This window comes from Candoia aspera, chromosome 1, assembly GCF_035149785.1.
Source record: "Candoia aspera isolate rCanAsp1 chromosome 1, rCanAsp1.hap2, whole genome shotgun sequence".
Classification (NCBI taxonomy): Eukaryota; Metazoa; Chordata; class Lepidosauria; order Squamata; family Boidae; genus Candoia; species Candoia aspera.
This window is the reverse complement of record NC_086153.1, coordinates 199,423,380-199,449,073: the sequence shown is the minus strand read 5'-3', so window position 1 is coordinate 199,449,073 and position 25,694 is coordinate 199,423,380. Positions and strand designations below refer to the sequence as shown.

Here is a 25,694-nt window from a genome sequence, read left to right as displayed (position 1 = left end):
AAATCTGTCCTCCACTTTTGACCATATAATATTCTTATGTTTTCTCTGCATTAGTTTTATTCAAAGGCCTAGATGTTTATACTTCAGATTAAATATACATTATAATTAAATATTTTTTTTTCATCACTTGAAATATATTTCAACATCTAAAGTGGGTGAAATGGCAGATGGTGCACTACATGGTACCTTATTTATTCATATATATAGTGAATATTCACAAAACTGGACTTTGAAGTAACAGTATAGAAAAGAACGTGGACACTTTTGAACTTTGGTGTTGGAAAAAAATCGACAGCTGAGAAAAAAAACAAATGGGTCATCTAGCAAATAAACACAGGGTTCTCACTTGAGGCATAAATAACTAGGGTCAAATTATCTTACTTTGGACACATGTGAAGACCTAGCTCTCTGGAGAAGACATTGCTGGAAGACCTGAAGGACCAGGTTAGGGACAGATGTTTATGGAGAAAATCTATCTACTGTATGTCGTTACTAAGAGTTGATACCGACTTGCGGCACATAATCAATAAATTCGCAATACACAAGGAGCATCTACCATCAACGAAGAAATCAGACTTTCTAGGAAGGCAGCTTAATCCTGAAGAATCACTATACCGTAATAAAAATTTAATACTGTATCCCCTAAATTAAAAAATAGAAACAAATTAGGGACATCAATCAGAACTGTTTCTAATAAATAAGATCAGTGGCACATTTATCTTTTATTATTACCCCATGTTTCAATATTTTTATTTATTATTTTATTTTCTATCCCGCCTTTATTATTTTTATAAATAACTCAAGGCAGCGAACATACCTAATACTCCTTCCTCCTCCTATTTTCCCCACAACAACAATATAGTGGCAATGGATCTCTAGATTAATTTCAATTGGGTTTTCCATGAAATTGTTCTGTTTTTCACCTTGTAGCAGTTCAGCAGATTGTGGTCTGATTCCCATCCATGCATGCAAGAATTAAAATGTTTGTCATAAATTGGTTGTTTATTGGTATCACTTTTTTCATGGAAATTAGCATCTTGTTTACACAGTGACTTAGCCATGAAGGTTGTACAATTTTTCACCTCCCACATGCTGATGGGTTCTTCCTGTCGCATAACAACACATCCTCCAGGATGTCCTAAAATGGGGTAGAAGAGAAGATATTTATCAACAAGTACCATTATTACTTTTCCCAGTATAAAACATGCATAAAATGTACCAAATCTTTAATGCTAAAAATTGTTTATATTATAGACTAGAATTATGTTTTGTTGTCTAGTAACTAAAATTGGAAAGGAAAAAGATTTTAGCTTCTTACTTTAAATAGCATGGTTTTACAAATGAAACATAGCTCTTTTTTGGCTCATTGGGGATTTTTTTCTCATTTGGCTGAGAAAATAATTTTAGCCATTGTTTTAGGGGTGAGTGGATGAAACTAAATCTGATCTGTGACAGTATTGTATGCCTTTAAGTATAATCCATTCTGTTAAACTTTCAACAAGTTAAGTTGCCTCATTTTTTTTGCAGTTCATTGTTTAAGTTGTTTAAGTTATAAATAACACCTTATAGAATACAGATATTAGCTGGTACAGTGGTATTTGTGCAATATAAACTAAAAATTGCTGACAATATAATAATTTAGATAACTTAAACCTTTAAAGATAAGAAGAAAAAAGTTTATATCAGTCTTAACTGTAATTCTGAAATGTTAATGAACATAAAATTGCTTAAATTGTACAATTAAAGCTAACTATGGTATTGACAGACTATTGCAAAATACATTGAATTATTTATTTATTTATTCATTCATTCAATTTGTATGGCTACCCATCTCAGCAAATGACTCTGGGTGGTGAACGATCTCAAAATAAATTGTACTCCATCTTGAGTACAAAAATTAAACTACACAGCAGCCGAAGAGAATGTTACAATCCATGGTTGTTAACACAACCAGGAGATGGGACTCTTCACATGCCCCAGGCCTGGGCACATAACGAGGTCTTTAAGGCCTTATGAAAAGCCAGCAGGGTCAGGGCCATCCTAATCTGTAGAGGGAGGATGTTCCATAGGCAGATGCTATGGCAGAAAAGGCATGCCTCCTGGGCCCAACCAACTGGCTTTCCCTATCCAATAGGACCTGAAGCATGTTCCTGCTGGACTGGTAGAAACAACTGGGAAAAGATAACCCAGTTCCAAGCCATGAAGGGCTTTAAAGATGACAACCAGCACCTTGAATTGCACCTGGAAGCACACTGGCAACCAATGCAGCTCACGGAGTAGTGGTGTTACACGTGCTGAGAAACCAATACCATTTAGTACCCCCACGTAGCAGCATTCTGCACCAGCTCCTGCTCTTTAAGGGCAGCCCCATATTGCAGTAATCCAGATGGGACGTCACAATAGGCTGACCATACGTCCCGTTTTGAACGGGACAGTCCTGTTTTTTTAACATTTCTAGACCATCCTGTCATTCTAATATAAATGTCCATTTTGTCCCATTTTCTTAAAAACCTTACTTAAAAATTTGAAAGTTCCCGCGAACCTGTCAGAATGCAGTCTGACTTTGAATGGAAGGAGGGAGAGCTCAGCAGAAATGGCAGGAAAAAAGTCACAGAGCTCTACCCGGCTGGAAACCTAAAAAGAAAAAAACAGGATCAGCTGATAGGCGGTAATCAAAGGGCGAGCCGATTGGCTCCTGCCTTGAAACGGGAAGAATGTAAAAGCACAGCCAGAGGAGGAACGGCTTGTCGGGGACAACTGTTCACTAGACTCTCCAGCCCAGCCTTGCCTCTCACAAATGAAGGAATCTGAAGATTCCCAACCCGAGAAAACTGGAGAAGTTCCTGCCTGCCTATCCAGCCCGTTGCCCAGCCCTGCCCTGTTTTGCCATCCCAATGTCCCGTTTTTGTCTCAAGGAAATATGGTCAGCCTACGTCACAAGGGCATGAGTGATAGTGAGCAGGGCCTCCCAGTCCAGGAATTGGCACAACTGGCATACAACCCAAAGGTGTGCAAAGGTCCTCCTAGCCATGGCTGCCACCTTCTCTTCCAGCAGAAGTCATGAGTCCAAGAGGATCCCCAGGTCTTGCACACCATGTCTGTCTGAGGCAGTGCCACCCCATCCAAGATCAAAGATGGAAAATCTTTGGTACCAGAAGGTCCAAAGCTACTCAGTCTTCCCTTGGGTTGAGCCAAAGCCTGTTGAGCCCCATCCAGGCCCTCAGAGCCCCCAGACACTGGGACAGGACTTCCATGGCATAACTCAGGTGCCCTGGGGTAGAGATGTAAAGCTGGGTATCATCAGCATACTGGTGATACCTCACCCCAAACCATTGGATCACCTTACCCAGCAGCCTCATGTAAATGTTAAACAGGAGGGGAGACAGAACGAAGTAGGGGCCACGGGCTGGACCTCTCCCCTCCTATCAACACTGAATGGAATTGGCCCTGGAGGAAGGAGGAGAACCAGCACAACACAGTGCCGCCCATCCCCAAGTATTCTGTAATATAATGAGGATTTCTGACCCAAGCTTGATACTTAATACTGAGATCTCCACTGTATTATTTATTGTCGTTTGCCAAATTTCTTAACTATGATATTACATTACTTTCAAAATGTATGCCACTTTTTCTAATGTATATGTTGTACATATAATCTTTCAACTTAGAAATATTTCAATATATATGGTAGCTATTTGTACTGCCGTGGGTTAGGTTTTAGCTGAATATGCCATTTCACTTTTAAAAAATCTTTTACATTCTTAATGAAGATGTATTTCATTACACTTATATTCTAAGGCTGAAATACTATACAAGCATAATTAGAAGTGAGTCCTACTGAATTCCATGGCCTTAACTTCTGTATAAAGAATTGCACTGTTCCATGAGATGTGAATACTGATTAACTCTTCCTTGGAGATTCATTCCCAGTGTCAGCACTGAAAAATATCTGGGAACTGTTGCAATCATCATTGGAAATGTACATTTTTAAGGTTTACAGTGCTCCAAAATAATTCTATATTTGGCCATTACCAAACTGACAAACTCTTGAAACTACCTTGCCATTCTCTCTGTCGTTTCTTTTGCTACAACTTGATCGTAGTTGCCACTACTTCAGTTGAGTGTCTGAATCTGTACTATAAAAATATTGTTTATAGTACTGCCAAGAAACATGGAATTTTGCCATGAAACAACTTACTGAAACATTCTGCAATTTTTTTTAAAAAATGTCTCCTCTCAGTTCACCTTAACTCCTGGAGACTACCTGAACACATCTGGATTGTTTTCTTGGCAACAATATGGAAATGGTTTGCTACGCATTTGTTTGTTGTTTGTTTGTTTGTTTATTTATTACTTTTCAACTCCCCAGTTTAGCTTAATTTCATGGTCTCCTCATCAAAGTACTAATCAGGTTTGATTCTGCATAGGTTTTGAGATCAGTCAAATTTGGCTAGGACCCTAAGACCTTAATTATCTAGGATAAAAATATAATCCCACATAACAATGCCTCTGAAAGCAATTTATATTTTCACTTTACTTAACCAGTAGAGGTCACTCTTGAAAGACAAGAATCATTCTCTTCATAAACTAGGAATGCTGTCTGAAGTACTGTATACATGAAATTAACAAGTGCCTTACGTTACCAAGCAATATAACTTTAAAATTATTTTTTATTATTATGGAGATAGTCACAGTGTTATCCTAAGGTATTAGCGTTCAGGGTCAAAGTTTGATATGTGTTGTGTTGTGTTGACCATGCAATGTCCAGCTAATCTTCATAGTTGTTCTCCTGTTTGCCCACTTCCTTTATTTCAGGATCCAATTGGAAACATTTTTTTTTAAAAAAGAACCTCCACTGACACCAATAGAGATTGTTTTTCTTTTTAAAATGAATATGGGGAAAGGCAACAGTGAGAGCTGAAGAGACTAGAGAGGTGTTAAACCCTCAAATGCGTGCATGACACTTCCTCTGGTAAAAATAAAATTAGCAGGATCAGTTTCATGTTATACAGATAGTGCTACATATGCTCTGATTGTCAAACAAGTGGCCCCTATGCTCAACACAACACCACTGAATGCTCTAGGTAAACACTCATACAACTGAACTGTAAAAAATACAGTGCTGTGTAACTGTATTGATAAAATACAGACGTTTCTACTCAAAATTTAGCACATGTTGTTGTTACTCAGTTGTTCAGTTGCTTCCAATTCTTTGGAACCTAATGGACATTCTGATATTAGGATTGTGTCTCTCTGAGTTCTTAAAAGTTCACACTTGTGTCACCACTGATTGTATCTTGTCCTCTTTTCTTCTCTCAGCCTCTTTTTCTATTGCCTTCAATTTTTTCAAGCATCATGGTCTTCTCCAATGTCTCCTGCTTTCACATTATGAATTCCAAATATTTAAGCTTTATTGTGAATACTTGCAGTAAGTAGTCTAGTTTACTTCATCTACTTAATAATTTGTTATTCTCACCAATTTCTCCAGCACCACAATTCAATTTTTTTCTTCAGCATTTTGGATGATCCAGCTTTCAGTCATATGTTACAACTGGGAAAACTAGCCTTGATAATACATAACTTTGTTGCCAATGTGATGTTTCTGCACTTTAATATTTTGTCTAGATATGTTGGCCTTCCTTCCAAGTAGCAGAGGTCTCTTTCTATCATGACTACAATCACCATGCCTGTGAATTTTTGAGCCTAGTAGGAAGATTGTCCGTTACTACCTTCAACTTATTTTCTATTTGCATTGGGTTGACACTGTGTATTGACATAATCCTAGGGGTGTTGGTAATAATGCAGATAGCTCTTTATACTTCCTTCTTCCATCTTCCCTAAAATTCCCTAAGTGGTCCTTGCTTCCAGGCATCAAAATGATGTCAATAAATTACTGAGGTTCTTGATTTTAATTTCAATTTCTTCTAGTTCAACATTTCTCATGACATATTCTGCATGTAAGGTAAATACATAAGAAAGGTGACAGGATACAACACTCTCACACTCTTTTCCTGTCATGTTCACTGATTCAATGTAGTTTATACATCATAACGTTTCACATGCCATGGCGCTGACGCGTGTTTCTGTTTGGGAGGGAGCTGCTGCGAGACCTTGTACCAAGCTCTGTATATGAAATCAATACAATGGAATGTGTTTGGGTTATATTATCTGTTCAAGGACTTTTCCCGCAGACCATCAGAAACCATTAGGAGCACCTGGGATTGTGAACTTGAGAAGATTCTACGGGGGGAGGGATTTCATTTGCACTGAGGGTTTTTAGTTTGAATTTGGCGCACTTTCATCATTCTCAGCTTTCTCTGTGATCCTGCATACTATTCTTTAATAAATCAGATATCTTTGAATTCACACTCATGAGTCTGACGGTGTTTTAGAATAGGCAACCATTACATAAAGCTGAGAATCCCCAAAGTTGTACTGTTAGCTCCTACCAAGATCAGTCTCTTGTGAGGGAAAATAGTTAACGATGGCTGAGTCAAAATCCACGACCAGGGGATTCGAGGAGATGGCTAGCTTGATGCCCGAGTCAATGGTCAAGAGCGGAGAACTGAATCTCACCCCAGAACCTTCAGAATCCTGAGACCTGTCAAGGGAGGAATCGAGTTCCAATTCTGATGCAGAGGAATCTGACAATGGGGAAGAGCCAAAGCAACCGGCACCCAGCGAATTGCTCACAGAGTTGATCACCTTGGATGAAGTGGGGGAACCCCAACCAGGGATGTCGGGGACGTCCTGGAAGTATCAGTTCCCGCTAACCCCAGACAAAGAATCTACTACGGTGTCAACCGAGAGGAAACCGGGCACACGAAGGAGAGGGGACTCTCGAACCCCTGAGAGACTTAGAGTGGTGGAAGCCAAAATAGAATCGATGGAGTACATGTTGAAAAACCTGTCTTTGTCACTGGAGGGGCAGGGGAGGCGTGGAGGAGATCCCAGCTTCCCACAACCACCCCCCATCCTCCCATCCAGACTGCCGGCGGAGCGGGGCTGGAGATGGCTCCAGGATGAATCTCCACCCCGCAGAGCCCAGCCATCAGTATCCCCACCCCGAAAAGGGAAAGCTACTGTAACCTGGGGCCCAACCACTGAAGCGCCGGCTGGTTCCACTCCAACCGGAGGCAGAGTGAGAGACTTTTCTGTCAAATTCGATGGGGATCCAACAAAGTTATCTTAATTTTTAACTAATGCTAAGAGTTACATGAGGCAGTTTGGGGCATGCTTCCCTTCCAAAGAGGCTAAAGTAACTGCCATTGCCACCAAGTTGAAGGGTCGAGCGGCTGACTGGTATGTTCAATTAAGTGATGCTGACTCCCCTGCACTTGATTATTTCGATGATTTCATGTGGGCGTTAAAGCTGCATTTTGAAGATCCTCTGGCCAAGACAAGAGCTAAGAAGGCACTGAAGGATCTTACACAGGGCCAAATGTCAGTAGTTGATTACGCCCTGGAGTTTAAAGCTCTGGCTGGGAAAATCACTGACTGGTCTGACTCAACTCTAATAGAGCGTTTTAAAGAGGGATTCAACTGGGACGTCCTGCGTTGGGCGTTGTGTAGAGACAACCCCGAGTCATTGTATGACTGGATCTGTCTGGCAGGAAAGGCTGAGCACCCTCAGCATACCTTCATGCAACTAGAAAACCTGAAAAACCACCCGCCACCATGAGAGGACCCCGAAGTGCTGCAACTGCTGCCCGGCCAAGCTATAGAGCCTGGGATGAGGAGAGAGATCGGCGCTACGCGAGGGGTCAGTGTCTCTGATGCAGAAAGGAGAGCCATCAAGCAGCTGATTGCCCGAAAGCCAAGGCTGGAGGTCGAGCAGGGAAGCCGCCGGCCAAATCGCCCCCTCCCTCGTGGCGGATGACAGCAGCCAAAGGGACAGCTGACGCTGAAGAAGTAATCTACTTCTCAGGAGAGGCTGAAGACGACTCTAAGGAGCCGGCGGGAAACGCCAGCCACCTGCCATGAAGGGCGCCAGTGGGCAGGTGGAAGAGGATGGGTGTGAAGATGCTATGGTGAGTGCTGACTGTCCCACTTTAGCAGTAAAAGTGAAATAGGGTTCCTGCACAAAAACTACAGAGGTATGGGCTTTAGTTGACTCTGGGTGTTCCAGGTGTTTAATTCACCCTGATCTGGTTGCTGCTTTGGAACTGCCTAGTTTCCCCCTCTAGCATCCTTTGATCTTCACACAGTTGGATGGTTCAACAGCGGGGGGGGGGGGCTGGCAACCCATTTCACTGGAACTGTGGCAATGCAAATGGGCAGCCACCATGAGACTTTGAAATTCGTTGTAGCACCTGTTGGCAATCCCTTGGTAATCCTGGGGATCCCCTGGTTGACCTATCAAAGCCCCTATATAAACTGGGAGAACAGAACTGTGACTTTTAAAGATGGGTTTTACCAAGCTCCTACAGCGGAGAGAGTTGCACGTGCAGGGGTTGGAAGGGCAGCGATTGCCACGCCACACCCTGACTTGCCACATTTAGAAGGCTTGCCTGCTCAATACCAAGAATTTGCAGATGTATTTGGGGAGATGGAAGCAGATCAGTTACCCCCCCCCCCCACCGGAAAACTGACTGTGCAATAGAGTTGGTCCCCAATGCTCAATTGCCCAAGCCAAAAATTTATCCGATGACTCAGAAGGAGCTCGAGGTATTACGGGACTTCATTGACAAAAATCTGTCAAGGGGGTTTATCAAACCTAATTCCCCAGTTGGGGTTCCTGTGTTATTCTGGGAAAAGAAAGATGGCACGCTTCGACTCTGTATGGACTATTGAGGGTTAAATTCCATCTCTATTGTCAACAAGTACCCTCTGCCCCTCATGAAGGACATGTTAGCTCATTTGTCAAAGGGCAAGATTTTCTCCAAGCTCGATCTTCGCGAAGCCTATTTCTGCATTCGCATAAAAGCTGGGGATGAGTGGAAAACTGCTTTTAATTGCCCATTAGGATCGTTTCAGTACAAAGTCCTCCCTTTTGGGTTAGTAGGGGCACCCGGGGTCTTCATGCAGTTGATTAATGAAGTATTACAAGATCATTTGTTTAAAGGGGTCCTGGTTTATTTAGATGATGTTCTCATTTACACTGAAACTGAGGAGGAACACAAACGCCTCCTCAGACAGGTGTTACGCAAACTTAGAGATGCCAACCTCTATGCCAAACTTTCCAAATGTGAGTTTCACAAAACCCAACTTGACTATCTGGGCTATCGAGTGTCTGACCGGGGTATAGAAATGGACCCTGCAAAAATTCAGGCGATTCTAAGTTGGGAACGTCCCCGCGCCTGGAGGCAATTACAAAGTTTCCTAGGGTTCAGTAATTACTATCGGCAATTTATCCAGGGGTTTGCTGAGATTGCTCTGCCCCTCACTGATTTACTCCATACCAAGGGCTTGGGGGAGACACGCAAAGTAAAAAACCACGCGTTCAGGCAGTGCTGAATTGGACGCCTGAATGCCAGGCAGCATTTGAGAAATTAAAAACCCTTTTCACTGCTGAGCCTATTCTATTCTACAGCACCCTGATCCTGAACGCCCCTTTGTGGTCCAAGTTGATGCTTCTGACTCCTCTGTTGGGGCTATTTTGTTACAAAGGGATTCAGAAAATCGCTTAAAACCCTGCGCTTATCTATCCAGGAAATTTTCTGAAACAGAACGCCGTTGGCATGTTTGGGAAAAGGAGCCGTTTGCTGTAAAAGCAGTTTTAGAAACCTGGCGCCATCTCCTTGAAAGCGCTAAATGCCCTTTCGAGGTTTGGACCAATCACAGGAATTTGGAAGCCCTCCACACCCCACGATGTCTCAGCCCTAAACAGATTTGCTGGGCTCAGTTTTTCAGTTGCTTTAACTTCCAGTTAAAATTTATTCCAGGAAAGAAAAACTTTCTGGCCAATGATTTGTCATGGTTGCCTCAGGACCTTGACCAGGTGGCAGATGCGGTTGGGACTGTTCTCACTGAACCACAACTGGGCTTGGTTGCTGTCACTCAGAGCCAGACCCGTGCACAGGCAACCCCGCCCCCTGCCCAGTCTGGGAAGCGGAAAGTGCAAGTTCCTTGTCAGTTACAGAAGGACTTTCTCCAGGCACTGAAATCTGACACTTGGTTGCTAGCTAATAGAGACAATGTTTCTTTTGAAAACGGTCTGGCGTGGGTGGAACACCGCCTTTATGTGCCTGAAACTTTAAGAGCAGATGTTTTACAGCGTTCCCATGATGATAAACTTGCTGGACACTTTGGTTTTGTCAAAACCTTGCATTTGGTTCACCATCAATTTTGGTGGCCAACCTTAAGACGTGATGTAAAAGACTATGTTGCTTCCTGTCCTGTCTGTGCCATGTCAAAACGAAAAGGGGGGAAACCACAGGGGCTTCTACAGCCAGTGGCCAGCCCATCCCACCCCTGGGACGAGATTTCTATGGATTTCATTGTGGACCTACCTCCCAGTCAGAAGAAAACTGTCATTTGGGTTGTAAAGGATTTTTTCTCTAAACAAGCTCATTTCATTCCATGTGCATCCATCCCGTCAGCCCCACAATTAGCGCACCTATTTCTCCACCACATCTACCGCCTCCACAGTAGCCCCTCCCATTTAATTTCTGACCGCGGCACAGAGTTTACTTCCCAATTTTGGAAATCATTTCTTAAATTGATTGGCACTAAACAAGCACTGTCCACATCATCCCATCCCCAGACTGACGGTTCTACTGAGATTTTAAATGCCACTCTTGAACAGTTTCTTAGAGCATACATTAACTACCATCAGGACGATTGGGTGGACTTGTTGCCTTTGGCTGAAGTTGCTTACAACAATGCTGTGCATCAAAGTACCGGACAAACCCCATTTCGCGTGGTTTCTGGTCACGACTTTGTTCCTATCCCTGAACTGCCACAGCCCCCTTCCCAAACATGTTCGGCGTCTGACTGGGCTGTTAAATTGTCTGATTCCTGGCCAGTCATTCAACAAGCTTTGGCTGATGCCCAGGCTGCTTACAAGTCTCAAGCTGATAAGCATCGTTCTTTACAACATGACTTCAAAGTTGGGGATCATGTGTATCTATCTACTAAATTTATCAAATCACCTCAACCCTCTAAAAAACTTGCTCCCAAATTCATTGGCCCTTTTCCTGTTGTTCATCGTGTCAATCCAGTTACTATTAAATTAGAACTGCCTCACAATTTGAAATGCTTGCACTGTTTTCCATTGCAGCTTGCTTAAGCCTGTGCACCACTCACCGCGTTGGCACCCTCAACCTCCTCCTCCTGCTCCAATTATGATTGACGGCCAGCAACACTTTGAAGTCAAGGACATCGTTGATTCTCGCAAGCTTCGAGGCACCCTGCAGTATCTGGTCCGATGGAAACACTTTCCTCATCCTGAATGGGTGTCTGCCCTCCATGTTTCCGCTCCTGATTTAATTAACTGTTTCCACCTTGCTTATCCTTTGAAGCCTGCTGCTTAATGTATTCTTCATTTTGGGGGGGCAGTATGTCATGTTCACTGATTCAATGTAGTTTATACATCGTAACATTTCACATGCCATGGCGCTGATGCACGTTTCTGTTTGAGAGGGAGCTGCTGTGAGACCTTGTACCAAGCTCTGTATGTGAAATCAATACAATGGAATGTGTTTGGGTTATTTTCTCTGTTCAAGGACTTTTCCCGCAGACCATCAGAAGCCGTTAGGAGCACCTGGGATTGTGAACTTGAGAAGATTCTACGGGGGGAGGGATTTCATTTGCACTGAGGGTTTTTAGTTTGAATTTGGCGCGCTTTCATTATTCTCAGCTTTCTCTGTGATCCTCCATACTATTCTTTAATAAATCAGATATCTTTGAATTCACACTCATGAGTCTGATGGTGTTTTAGAATAGGCAACCATTACATTTCCCAATTTTGAGCAATTTAGTTGTTCCATATTCTGTTCTCACTGTTGCTTCCTTATCTTTATACAATTTCTTGAATAGACAGAAAAGGTGGCCAAGTACATCCATGTTTTTAAGTGCTTTTCATAAATAAAATAGTGGTGGGAAGGTAAAGTACCACCCTTCTGACTAATTTGGTTAGAAAACAGTTGCTGATTCTCTTAGCTAATGTTTTTCTTAAGTCACAGCTGGGTTGCAAACCTCTCACTGTCCAGTTATTGCTAGACTAAAACTCCTCTCAGCCATCACTAGTAAGGGTAATAATCAGTAATGACAGGCACTTTATTTTCCACCTCTGAAGTAAAATATAAAATAAGGCTGTCAAATACTTAAATCTGTTGTATATACACAATGCCATTTTCTTTTAACACTAGGATTGAAACACTAGGATGTTTTTCTGAACACTTGAATACACATTTGAATGTTATTTAAAAAAAACCTTCAAGTCTTGTTTAAATGAAGACAAACCAGTTAAAAATATGGAAAATTAGAAAGGGCAGAAAATTGGTAAGTATATTCCTAAAACAAAATATTAACAATATTTGTCAATGGATAAAAGTTTGGTTCAACTCACTGGGTTGATACTTTCTCCAGTTTGTATAGATCTCAAGATGATGTTTTCCATCTTCAGTGAGCCAAGTATATTCCCCTGTATTGTTTAGATCTTGAAGTGCTATCCAAAAATAAGGGCTATCAGTTTTCCCTTGGTTGTGAATCATACTGTTCAGGAAACCTTGTTCAAACCTTAAAGGATTCAATATTTATGAAAAGTTATTAAATCCCCTGTATCATAATTTAAGAAGTAGCTCTTGTTCATCGTTTTCAGCAATAGAAAAGAACAGCACTTGTGTAATAGTCTACTGAAAAGGACTGAATTCCATAGCACAAAACATCTGGCATGCAAAAATGGCATTAAGTACTCAATAGGCTATGCTGCTGAAATAAAACATGTTTCTAGTTACGCCAAGCAAGATACAAAAAGACCTATCCAGTCTGCTGCTACAGGGAAAGTCAGTTACCACACGACACAGGCTTTTAAATGTATTTTGGAATATAACCTCAAATGGCAACTAGCCTACTATGGCTTCTCTTGCTTATTCTAATTGATACTATGTAATATGATGCTTTGAGTCTTAAAGCCCTAAATGACATACTTATTACTCACTAAGAGACTATTTATTTCTATATATCCAGTAGTAATCTCTGACAGCTCTAAATAGCCTGATTAGAATAAGTTTTATTCTTTCACTTTAAAAGATGCAGCTAGCAATTATGTCTTTGCACCCAGTTCTACTCCTGATAAATGCAAAGGAATTGGAGGGTAGCATTGGGGGCATTGGGGTGTATAGCAGCTTTAACACTTTGTCCAGCCCTACAATTCTGATCCAGATTAAGCCTCTAATGCCTGCCACTCACAAAAGCAAAAAATGACTAAAGTCACAAAAAGATGACTGATCCTTAAGATTTCACTTAAATAATATCTGCTGATAGACATGCTATCTGTAACATTATGTAATCCCAAAATTGCTAACCACAGATAAAGGCAAGCAACTCAATTTTCAGTACAATACAAAATTAATCCAGTTAGGAGACTCCTTTTTAGTTCAGATGTTTAACTGATCAAATGGATTCTTTCCTGGATAAATGAATAAATAATTTTGTTCCCCCCACCCCAAGAGAAGTCATATAACTGAATTACATCTACAGTAAGAGATTTTCTCCTGTTAAACACATTAAAACAAAGATGAATATTTATTCTTTCTTACCACTTGAAACTAGTTGCTAATGCAAAATTTAACAGTGTTAACTACTTGCATGAAATAGCTGCAACTGGAGAGAATAAGGATATATTTGTCAGGATTGTTAGCAAACGCTGAGCTATTTCATGTAATGGAGATTTTGAAAATCAGCACTCCAAGAAGTAAAATGTCAGAATTCTTTCATGGATGAATAGTTGCATGTCACTGAACATTCCAATCCAGGTGGTAGGTGACTTGTGAATTCTAGCCAATTCCATCTTGATTCAAATAATAGCAAATTGAATATTTGTCTTCAGTTACACTTAGCCTGTAAGATAAGTAACTATTTCACCTCTGTTTCAATGCCACAGGAGTTAAAATAGCTTTCTATTGTCCAGTAGTTTTAGCTACCTGCTCATTACTGTTGCAAGTGAAGGACAATAATAGCCACTAGATGCATGTCCAAAGCTTCGAGGGATTGTATCAATTTTGTAGCAATATCCACCATGTCTTTCCCATCCCTTCAAAAATAAACATGAATTACTGTTATGTATAGTGTATTACTTCTCCATCTCTCTCCATCTGTAAATAAGACTTAGATATCATGTAGAGATGAAATCAGGGAGCTTCTGCCAGAGAGAATGTGAAGGGAAGGAGCATAGCTCAGTTCTAGTGCCTATGCTCAGCATGCAGTAGGTCCCTAGTTGCCAGCCCTTTGAGGTAGGCCTGGTCAGGAAACAGACACCGTAAGAAATACTACAAGTACACTTCACTGATATGCTCTAATAACAGTCTTGAAAGCCTGGCACCATTTCCCCTTCCCTCCTCTTATACTAAAGAGTGTCAAGGCAGGAAATGTTAAGCTTATTTCTCACACTTTCTTGTTTTCCTGGCCTGAGCTCATGTTTTGCTAATGGTCCCTGCGTATCTTCTCCAAGGTCATCTCTATACCAGTTCAGTTGCTGGTGGAACAGGCAACAGCAGGACAATTGGACAAACACTTTGGTCTGATGTAAGCAGCTTTTGTTTACATTATGCGCATCCACTTAATCACTGCTCATGCAACTGTAATTCATATATCCAAAGAGAACATGCGTACATATTTACAGCAACTATATTGTATTCTCTCCGGATAAGAATTATAGTTGCAGGACCATGTTTAGGTTGCAAAAATTTCAAAGTGAGAACAGTACAACAAACTGCAGCGCAGTACACGGGGGGAACAACTTCTGATGAGCTAGAAGGTGCAACTCAACCTCCTGATCATATGAAGAACCATAGCAGGCCATCTAGTGATACAGTGACATCAGTGGAAGAGAGACAGCCAAAACATTTTGGCTTATTTTATGGATAGCTTAGTGGGTAGGAATGGGAGGCCTCTATAATTCCTACCCTTAAATTTAAATCTGAAAACAGCCTATGTTCAGCTTGGTTTTTGTATCATTCTCAAACCTAAGCCCCACAATCCAAAGATTAGTTCCAAATTGGGCTACCAGTATTTGGTCATTTTACTGTTGAATTGCAATGGTACAGTATCAGGCTCCAGATTGCCACACGTGCTATAAATGTTCACTCAGAAGATTAGGCAGTTTTAAAGCTTCCATGCACTTTCATCAGTGAGGCACATTTTCAATGCTCTGCTCACACCTATAAAATAATAAATCAATACATATGATCAGAGTGTTCAGACCCACTGAACTGTACATATTTTATTCTACTATCTGACTGATTTAATTTGTATGCTGCCAAACCCTTTCAGAGATTCCATACAATGAAAAAATTAAACCATCCATGATAAATTTTAATTCCAAAAGAAAACAATTACCCCCAAATAGAATAATGCAGAAATATTACAAAATAATAATAAATTAATGCAAATAGCACTTATATAGAAGTAGCTGATCTGATCATGGTTGGAGGATCCTGTGAAAAACAAAATTCATGACAATTCATTAACCATGAAAATTTGGTCTCTATTTTTTGCTTTGGTAATATGGTTTCTTTCTCAACTCAGCTATTTTTTCTCAATAAAGCTTATTTATTGAACATCCAGGGAAATGTTTGGATGAATCTAAAATTTAATCTGTAAATTTACTGAATCAATCCACCACAATCATGGTTTTTAAAGTTTCTTTAATTAAGTATGGAGATACATGCTAGCTTAACACTCTGGAAAGTATATCGATCTTTACACACGTCAGTCAAAATATTGTTATAAGGCATAGATGGCAACTGAAAGCAGATGCTGGCCACTGCCCCTGCTCTAAGGGGTCACTCCTGGCTTTGACCCTCCTTCAGCCTGTTAACTGGGGTTCTGGAGGGAGATTTCTGAGGGTCTCCAGCTCCTGTATCTGATGGGCCGGTAGTGGACGGAGCCCCCCCAGACGGAGCAGCAGAGTGTGGTGGGTTTGGGCAGGCCCCTGTGGTGCAGCAAGCTCTGAGGGTTTGGCGCCGCAGCGAGCCCTGTGGCTTTGGCGGCATACCAGTAGTGCAGCAGATCCCAGGGGACCTCGATGGTGCAGGAAGCTTTGGCGGCACAACCCCCAGAGCAGTGGGCCTGGAGCAATGTGGCTGCTTGGTGGTTTGGAGGCCTGGAAGTATGGCTGCTTGGCAGCATGGAGGTGCTTGGAGGCTCAGTGGTTTGGTGACGCAGCAGGCCAATGGCGGGGTAAGCCAGTGGACTGGCCTCAGAGGGCCAGCCAGGTAGAACAGCTTGGCAGTGCAGCAGACCAGCAGAGCGGCAGACTGGCTTCGAAGGACCAGCCTGGAAGTGCGGGGAGCAGTTTGGCAGTGCTGTGGACCAGTGGTGCGGTGGGCTGGCAGACTGGCCTTGGAAGGCTGGCCTAGTAGAGCGGTTTGGTGGGGCAGTGGATCAGTGGCTGTGGCGAACCGGCGGACTGGCCTGGGAGGGCCAGCCAGGTGAACGCAACAGACCCGGGGTTGCCCAGTGTGACGGTCTTGGGTGGAGAGGTGATGAGCCAGAGCCCTTGGGCAAAGTGGTGGGGACAAGTAATTTTAGCAGTGCCATGGACTGCAACAACACAGGGAACCTAGGTGGTACAGTGGACCTCAGTGTGACAGGCCTTGGTGGTGAGGAGCGGTGGGCCGGGAATTGAGAACTTGGTCATCCCCTCCCAACCTGCCTAGAGATGGTGGAGAGCTGTTGGGGCCCCTTCAGTGTGAATGAGGGACTTGCTGTCCTGTTCAGATTATGAGGTGGCCAGGCAGAATTATCATCAAAAGCTCTTTATTTAAAACAACTATTTACAGTAATAGAGTCCTGAAGAAATAAAGCAAGGTAGTTCTAATCAGGACCACCAGGCAATGATGGATGATCAGGCACAGCTGTGGGGTCAGACTGTGGCAGAACAACAAGGCAGAACTCAGCTAACTCTGAAGCTGTCATACTTGGTGAAGCTAGAGTGCGTGGCAAGGCAGAAGCTGGAGGCGAGGATCTGTGAGCTGGCACACAGGTAAGGCTGAACTAACATGTGGAGGCTAGGCAAGATGGAACTGGAACCACTGGACAAAGCTCGACTCTGGAGACTAGGCTGGGCTTGGCAGGATCTTCTAGGCAAGGCTGAGAACTGGAAGCAAGGCAACACTGGGCTGAAGATCCCAGGCAAGGCTGATAGCTGGAACCCAGGTTGGACCGGACTGGAGACTCGAGGCAAGGCTGTGGGCTTGAAGCAAGACTGGACTGGACTGGAATTCCTAGGCAAGGCTGAGAGCTTGAAGCAAGACTGGGTGGACTGGAGACCCTAGGCAAGGCTGAGGACTTGAAGCACAACTGGGCTGGACTGGAGATTCGAGACGAGGCTGTGGGCTTGAAGTGAGACTGGCCTGGACTGGAGATCCTAGGCAAGGCTGGGGCTTGGAAACAAGGCTGGACTGGAATGGAGATTCTAGGCAAGACTGAGAGCTAGGAGCAAGGCTGGATGCAAACCTGGATTGCGCTGGAATGTGGCGACAAGGTCCGGAGCTAGACGCAAGACTGTGCTCAGCAGGGACGGCAAGAGGAGTTGGGGGAGGGCAGCACAGTTTTGTGCTGGTTCACCTCCTTCCTCCAGGGCCAGTCCCAATCAGTGGTGATAGGAAGCAAGAGGTCCAACCCACAGCCCCTCCATTGTGGGGTGCTGCAGGGTTCAGTTCTCTCTCTGCTCCTTTTTAATATCTAGATGAAACCACTGGGTGAGATGATCTGTCACCAAGGGATGAGGTATCATCAATATGCTGATGATACTCCATTGTATATCTCCATCCCGGTTAAGTGATGCTGTGACTGCCCTCTCTCAGTGCCTGGGGGCTGTAGGGGTCTGGATGGGGAACAAAAGGCTTCAGCTGAACCCGGGTAAGACGGAGTGGCTGAGAGTTAATGGCTCTTCCGTATCCAGGACTTTGTCATCTTTGGTTCTGGATAGGGTTGCACTGCCCCAGACAGACCTGGCGCATAATCTGGGGGTCCTCCTGGACTCATGGCTCCTGCTCAAAGAGCAGGTGGCAGCAGTGGCCAGGAGGGCCTTTGCGCAACGTGTTGCGCACCAGTTACGCCCCTTCCTGGATTGGGAAGCCCTTCAGTCACTCGTGCCCTTGTTATCTCCCATATAGACTACTGCAATGTGCTCTTCATGGGGCCACCCTTGAAGAGTATCGGGAAGCTACAGCTGGTCCAAAATGCAGCTGCATGGGCTATCTTTGGTGCCCCCAGAAGGGCACATGTAACACCTTTGCTGCACAAGCTGCATTGGGTACCAGTTTGCTTCCGGGTCCAATTCAAGGTGATGGTTATCACCTTTAAAGCCCTATATGGCATGGGGCCAGGCTACCTGAGGGACTGCCTCTTCCCAGTTACATCAACTCGTCCCACCTGATCATGCAGAGAGGGCATGTTGTGGACCCGTCGGTAAGAGAATTCCATCTGGTGGGGTCCGGGAGGCGGACCTTCTCTGCTGTAGTTCCTGCCCTCTGGCAAATCTTGCTCCCAGAGATGAGGCTAGCCCCATCACTCCTGGCCTTCCGGAATAATCTGAAGACCTGGCTCTGCCACCTGGCTTGGGGCAGGGAGGGGAGTCATCATGTTTGGGGATGGCTAGTGCCTTAGAGTGCTCATCACATACAAGGACTGAGTTATTATCTGCCATTTGGATTCTATTTTTATCTATAATGTTTACTTGTAATTGTATTTTTAGATACTGTATTTTTACATATTGTCATTTCATTGTATATTTATTGTTTTATTATTGTTGTAAACCGCCCAGAGTCCTTCTGGTGGGAGGAGATGGGCAGTGACAAATCTGATAAATAAATAAAAAATAAAATAAATGATTAGTAAATATGTTACTAAAAAGCAATTTAACCATATTGATCTATGAAAAAATATTCATAGTTGCATAATATTTGGGACTAACAAAGGAGTATGCAAATTTTTAAGCTCTCCAGAATTCTTCACCAGGGAATATATAATTAGTACCCATGGGTTTTATATTTTCAACACAGTATTTGGACAAGAAAAAATAAACATATATTTTTGTTATGTTAAAGTTATAACAACATCTGGATATTGTAAAGCAGGCAGTTTGACCTGCTTCTGGAGTGAATCCAATTCTGTTCCTGCCCCCACACTGGTAGATTGATGCTTTGGCCTCTCTGATATTTCAAATTCTTTCAGTGTCTTTAATGCCATATACACGATACGGTGTAAAAGTTTCTAGGCATCTGAAGAGTGAGAATTGGGGGCACTTTCTTATAGTTTAAGATTTGGAAAGACTCATTCAGCTGAGCCAGCAAAAATGCTCTATGATTACTTCCTCATTCACTTTGAGCTGAGTTTAGAAAAGTGTATGTCTGTTTATACTGGCAGCTGTATAAACCTTAATTCTAAATATAAACATTAAACATGATGCAGCATTCTATTGTAAATTCCTGTCCAGAAGTATTTTATGTTCACCTGAGTTTGCATATGCTCATTCATCATGAGTTAACAACATTTATATTCATGATACTACACTGTTACAAAATGAACTATACTTAGTCATGCCTTTCTTGGATACTTTATTCAACTGATGTTTTAGTATTTTGAATTAAAATATTTGTGCAAAAATAAATCTAATAAATGGAAAGGCAGCCCCAAAACTTCAGCAAAGGATCGTTAACTTGTCATGGTGCTGGAGCTTGAGCACCTCAATGACGCCATGAGCTAAACCATGAAGGGTCACCCAAGACAGGAAGGTCATGACAGAGAGGTCAGACTAAATGTGATCCCTGGAAAAGGTAATGGCAACCCACCTCAGTATTCTTGCCATGAAAACTAAATGGATCAGTACAACCAGATATATGTCGGTATACCATCGGAAGATGAGACCCCCAGGTCGGAAGATGGTCAAAATGCTACTGGGGAGGAACAGAGGATGAGTTCAACTAGCCCCAGACGTGATGACGCAGCTAGCTCAAAGCCGAAAGGACGGCTAGCGGCCGACGGTGCTGGTGGTGAATGGCGAATCCGATGTTCTAAGGATCAACACACCATTGGAACCGGAATGTAAGATCTATGAGCCAGGGCAAATTGGATGTGGTTATTGGTGAGATGTCAAGATTAAAGATAGACATTTTGGGCATCAGTGAACTGAAATGGACTGGAACGGGCCACTTCACATCAGATGACCACCAGATCTACTACTGTGGACAAGGGAACCACAGAAGAAATGGAGTAGCCTTCATAATTAATAGTAAAGTGGCGAAAGCAGTGCTTGGATACAATCCAAAAAAATGATAGAATGATCTCAGTTTGAATACAGGGCAAGCCATCTAACATCACAGTGATCCAAATATATGCCCCAACCACAGATGCTGAAGAAGCTTTAGTAGATCAGTTCTATGAGGATCTGCAGCACCTATCGGACAATACACCTAAAAGAGATGTTATTTTCATCACTGGAGACTGGAATGCTAAGGTGGGCAGTCAAATGACACCTGGAATTACAGGTAAGCATGGCCTGGGAGAACAAAACAAAGCAGGACATAGGCTGATAGAATTTTGCCAAGACAACTCACTCTGCATAACAAACACTCTCTTCCAACAACCTAAGAGATGACTTTATACATGTACTTCACCAGATGGACAACACCGAAATCAGATTGACTACATCCTTTGCAGCCAAAGGTGGCGGACATCCATACAGTCAGTAAAAACAAGACCTGGAGCTGACTGTAGTTCAGATCACAAACTTCTTATTGCACAATTTAGGATCAGACTAAAGAGATTAGGGAAGACCCACAGATCAGCTAGATATGAGCTCACTAATATTCCTAAGGAATACGCAGTGGAAGTGAAGAATAGATTTAAGGGACTGGATTTATTAGATAGGGTCCCGGAAGAACTATGGACAGAAGTTCGCAACATTGTTCAGGAGGCGGGAACAAAATACATCCCAAAGAAAGAAAAAACCAAGAAGGCAAAATGGCTGTCTGCTCTGACACTAGAAGTAGCCCAAGAAAGAAGGAAAGCAAAAGGCAACAGTGATAGGGGGAGATATGCCCAATTAAACGCAAAATTCCAGAGATTAGCCAGAAGAGATAAGGAATTATTTTTAAACAAGCAATGAGCGGAAGTGGAAGAAGACAATAGAATAGGATGGACAAGAGACCTCCTCCAGAAAATTAGAAACATCGGAGGTAAATTCCAGGCAAAAATGGGTATGATTAAACACAAAGATGGCAAGGATCTAACAGAAGAAAAAGAGATCAAGAAAAGGTGGCATATGGAAGACCTGTATAGGAAGGATAATAATATTGGGGATAGCTTTGACGGTGTGGTCAGTGAGCTAGAGCCAGACATCCTGAAGAGTGAGGTTGAATGGGTCTTAAGAAGCATTGCTAATAACAAGGCAGCAGGAGACAACAGTATCCCAGCTGAACTGTTTAAAATCTTGCAAGATGATGCTGTCAAGGTAATGCATGCCATATGCCAGCAAATTTGGAAAACACAAGAATGGCCATCAGATTGGAAAAAATCAACTTATATCCCCATACCAAAAAAGGGGAACACTAAAGAATGTTCAAACTATCGAACAGTGGCACTCATTTCACATGCCAGTAAGGTAATGCTCAAGATCCTGCAAGGTAGACTTCAGCAATTCATGGAGCGAGAATTGCCAGATGTACAAGCTGGGTTTAGAAAAGGCAGAGGAACTAGGGACCAAATTGCCAATATCCGATGGAAAAGGCCAGGGAGTTTCAGAAAAACATCTATTTCTGTTTTATTGACTATTCTAAAGCCTTTGACTGTGTGGACCACAACAAACTGTGGCAAGTTCTTAGCGGTATGGGGATACCAAGTCATCTTGTCTGCCTCCTGAGGAATCTGTATAACGACCAAGTAGCAACAGTAAGAACAGACCACGGAACAACGGACTGGTTTAAGATTGGGAAAGGAGTACGGCAGGGTTGTATACTCTCACCCTACCTATTCAACTTTTACGCAGAACACATCATGCGATGTGCTGGGCTTGAGGAATCCAAGGCTGCGGTCAAAATCGCTGGAAGAAACATTAACAATCTCAGATATGCAGATGATACCACTTTGATGGTTGAAAGCGAAGAGGAACTGAGGAGCCTTATGATGAAGGTGAAAGAAGAAAGTGCAAAAGCCGGCTTGCAGCTAAACCTCAAAAAAACCAAGATTATGGCAACCAGCTTGATTGATAACTGGCAAATAGAGGGAGAAAACGTAGAGGCAGTGAAAGACTTTGTATTTCTAGGTGCAAAGATTACTGCAGATGCTGAATGCAGTCAGGAAATCAGAAGACGTTTAGTCCTTGGGAGAAGAGCAATGACAAATCTCAATAAAATAGTTAAGAGCAGAGACATCACACAGACAACAAAGGTCCGCATAGTTAAAGCAATGGTGTTCCCAGTAGTAACATATGGCTGTGAGAGCTGGACCATAAGGAAGGCTGAGAGAAGGAAGATAGATGCTTTTGAACTGTGGTGTTGGAGGAGAATTCTGAGAGTGCCTTGGACTGCAAGAAGATCAAACCAGTCCATCCTCCAGGAAATAAAGCCAGACTGCTCACTTGAGGGAATGATATTAAAGACAAAACTGAAATACTTTGGCCACATAATGAGAAGACAGGACACCCTGGAGAAGATGATGCTAGGGAGAGTGGAAGGCAAAAGGAAGAGGGGCTGACCAAGGGCAAGATGGATGGATGATATTGTAGAGGTGACAGACTCGTCCCTGGGGGAGCTGGGGGTGTTGACGACCGACAGGAAGCTCCAGTGTGGGCTGGTCCATGAAGTCACGAAGAGTCAGAAGTGACTGAACAACAACAAGCCCCAGAAAAATATCTACTTAAAAGTTTTAGTTTTGTTTTTAAAAATTACATGGGATTAGTTGCTGGTAGGCCATCAAAAAAAGATTAAGCTTGTTCACCCCTTTCTCTGAAAGTTGAATATGGTTTTCTATTACCCATCTAGTATCTTATTATCCAAACCTGAATTTTATGTTGCATCCAGTATCACATTGGAAGGCTGGGATTCATATACTGTTTAGGAACAGAAGGGTTTTTTAATGTTACATTTAACTTTGGAAAAAAAAGACAAATAATTTTATGCTTGTAATATTGACATCCTAAATTGTAATTAATATTGATGGAATTTTTTCTTTCCTTTCTCTATTTTCAATACTTTAAGCTATCTAAATAATAGGATGTTATCTCTAATTGTATCAGGGTATTGAAATACAATGTATTAAGATTTATAACAATATAATAAAAATGAAAATAAAATTTAAAACAAGGAATAGAAGGTTGTGGTTTTTTTTGTAGCTTTGAGGATACAGTGTTTCTGGGTTATACTGTGCCAGAATCTGCATTGTTGGTTTGTATGTTCACATGTGTTGGCTATTGGCTTTTCTATGTTTTAAGTAATGTTTTTGTTAGGCTATTTCTATAAACCAGCTAAACAATTTCTTAATTGGTACTGATGATCAAGAATGAATCTTCTGTTGCCCAAAATATCAGGCCAGATGTGGTCAGCAGAAGAAAAGCTTTAGTGGAGACATAAAGACAGTATCAATAAAGAACAGAAAGAAGACACTAGGATGGAGGACATGTACTTGACTAATGAAGTTTAAATTAGCATTTAACTTCTAATAAAACAGTTATGTCGCTTTGGGGATCAACAACATGTTAAAATAAGATTTGGAATGATTTAAATGGAACATGCCATATTGAAGGATGATTTTTAAAGAGGTTGAGCATATGTCTTTCCTAACAGATACAATGTCCACAGCAGCCCTCAAAGTGACAGTTTTAAAAAAAGCAGGACTTTTAAAAGCATCACTGAGTGGGAAACTGTTGAATTCACATACTTCAAAAGGTCTTAGGCACTCTCAAAAGGTCTCAACGAACACAATATATAATACACTAGAGTATATAACACATAATTGTTGCTTGATCAGGCATTTGTAATCTGTCTCATACAGTATGTAACGTGCATCTGCATAACCATCCTGTTTTCCCTTTCCTTCCCCCCACTCCAAGCCCCCGCTACCAGATTCCTGATTTTTGCCAGCAGAGATTAACACAGCTCTCTTCCAATGATACCCCATTCAGGGGATGGCTGACCAGCCAGCTTTGCACACAGTTAAGGTGATCTTGAGGTGATCTTTGGCATACTGATAGCCACTTGCCACATCCAAAGATGAATGAACTTCTGAATATAGGAGGAGGTCTCACTTATCCAAAATTGTTTTTCAGTCTTCTCCCATTTGTTTCTGCTTGCCTCACCAGATCCAGCAGAGAGGGCATGCCCTGGGTCCCCCTCTATTAAACGAAGTCATCTTGTTGGATTCAGGAATCATGCTCTCTCTGTGCCAGCAACTTCCTCCCAGAGATCCAGATGGCCCCAACTCTGTCAGCCTTTGTAGGGCTCTAAAGGCCTGGCTGACTCCCCAGGTGCTCAGGCCAGGAGACTAGGCAAGCTCTGTTGTTGATGTGATTTTATGCTTGGATAGTATTATTTACTTCAGGAGTTATGAGTCATTACATTGTTTGTAACTGTTGGGTTTTTAATCTTTTGTGTATCACCGAGTCACTGATGCAACATGGGTGTCCTTATACATTTTTTTTATATGTATGTATGTATGTATGTATATAAATAAATGGATGGATGGATATGTGGCAGGACAGACTGTACTAAAATTGTAGGTACCCTTTAAGTGCTTTCCTTCCCCTTTAAGCCTAACACACCTTAACGTAAGGAAGGCTGGGAGATGGTTAAAAGCTCTGGGTTTTGAACAGCTGGGTGTGGTGTGGGTGTGTAGGAGAAGCAGAAGACAGAAGGAAGCAAGGGTGAGAGCAGCAGTCAAGGCTTGTAGAAAAGGTAGAGAAGGAGCAAGTGAGACTTTGTCCACTTAAAGGAGAACTGGGTTCTAAAGATAGTAGTAGAATTGTTAGTAGTGTCAGAAATAGAAACAGTATAGTGATAGAATAGCTTAGTGACCTACATGTATTAGTTAGAATAGACATAGTTTAGAGTAGTGATAGAAATATAGGCTAGTTGGTGTCATGAGTACTGATGGCGAGCAGGAGGGGGCCTCTATCCAGGGGGGAAAACGCATGATGTCCTAACAGTCAGAAATCACGCTGAGATGAGGAGTAGGTCTCTAGAGTTTATTACTGCTACATAAGACAGAAAATCCTAACAAACTGAAGAAGTGTGGGAAAAGCCCAGACAGATAAACCCCGAAAGTTAAGGCGGGTCTGATCTGTGTCTCTTTGAATGGCTGCTTAATTCCTCAGTACTACGCATGCGTTTTCCCCCATGGATAGAGGCCTCCTCCTGCTCGCCATCAGTACTCATGACAGTTGGGAAGAATTGTATTAGTTGGTCACCTAGGTAGAGAAAAAGCCCTTTTATACTGTAACTAGTGATTTTATAAGTAAAAGAACCCCCCCCCCTACATAAAAGGGGTGAACAAAAGGTCTTCGTGTGCAGTGTCTCATTTGGGAACGTCTT

At 42.4% G+C, this 25,694-nt stretch overlaps 1 protein-coding gene across 1 annotated transcript in view; it reads right to left on the bottom strand.

The window, feature by feature from the left end:
- Positions 1-25,694, bottom strand: part of PLA2R1 (phospholipase A2 receptor 1) — a 79,585-nt gene that overhangs the window by 34,496 nt on the left and 19,395 nt on the right. Inside the window, exons 10-12 of the mRNA XM_063318313.1 lie at positions 14,088-14,197; positions 12,512-12,681; positions 924-1,138 (exon numbers count right to left, since the gene is read on the bottom strand). Of these exons, the coding sequence (XP_063174383.1) occupies positions 924-1,138; positions 12,512-12,681; positions 14,088-14,197 (495 nt within the window). The remainder of the gene's footprint in view (positions 1-923; positions 1,139-12,511; positions 12,682-14,087; positions 14,198-25,694) is intronic.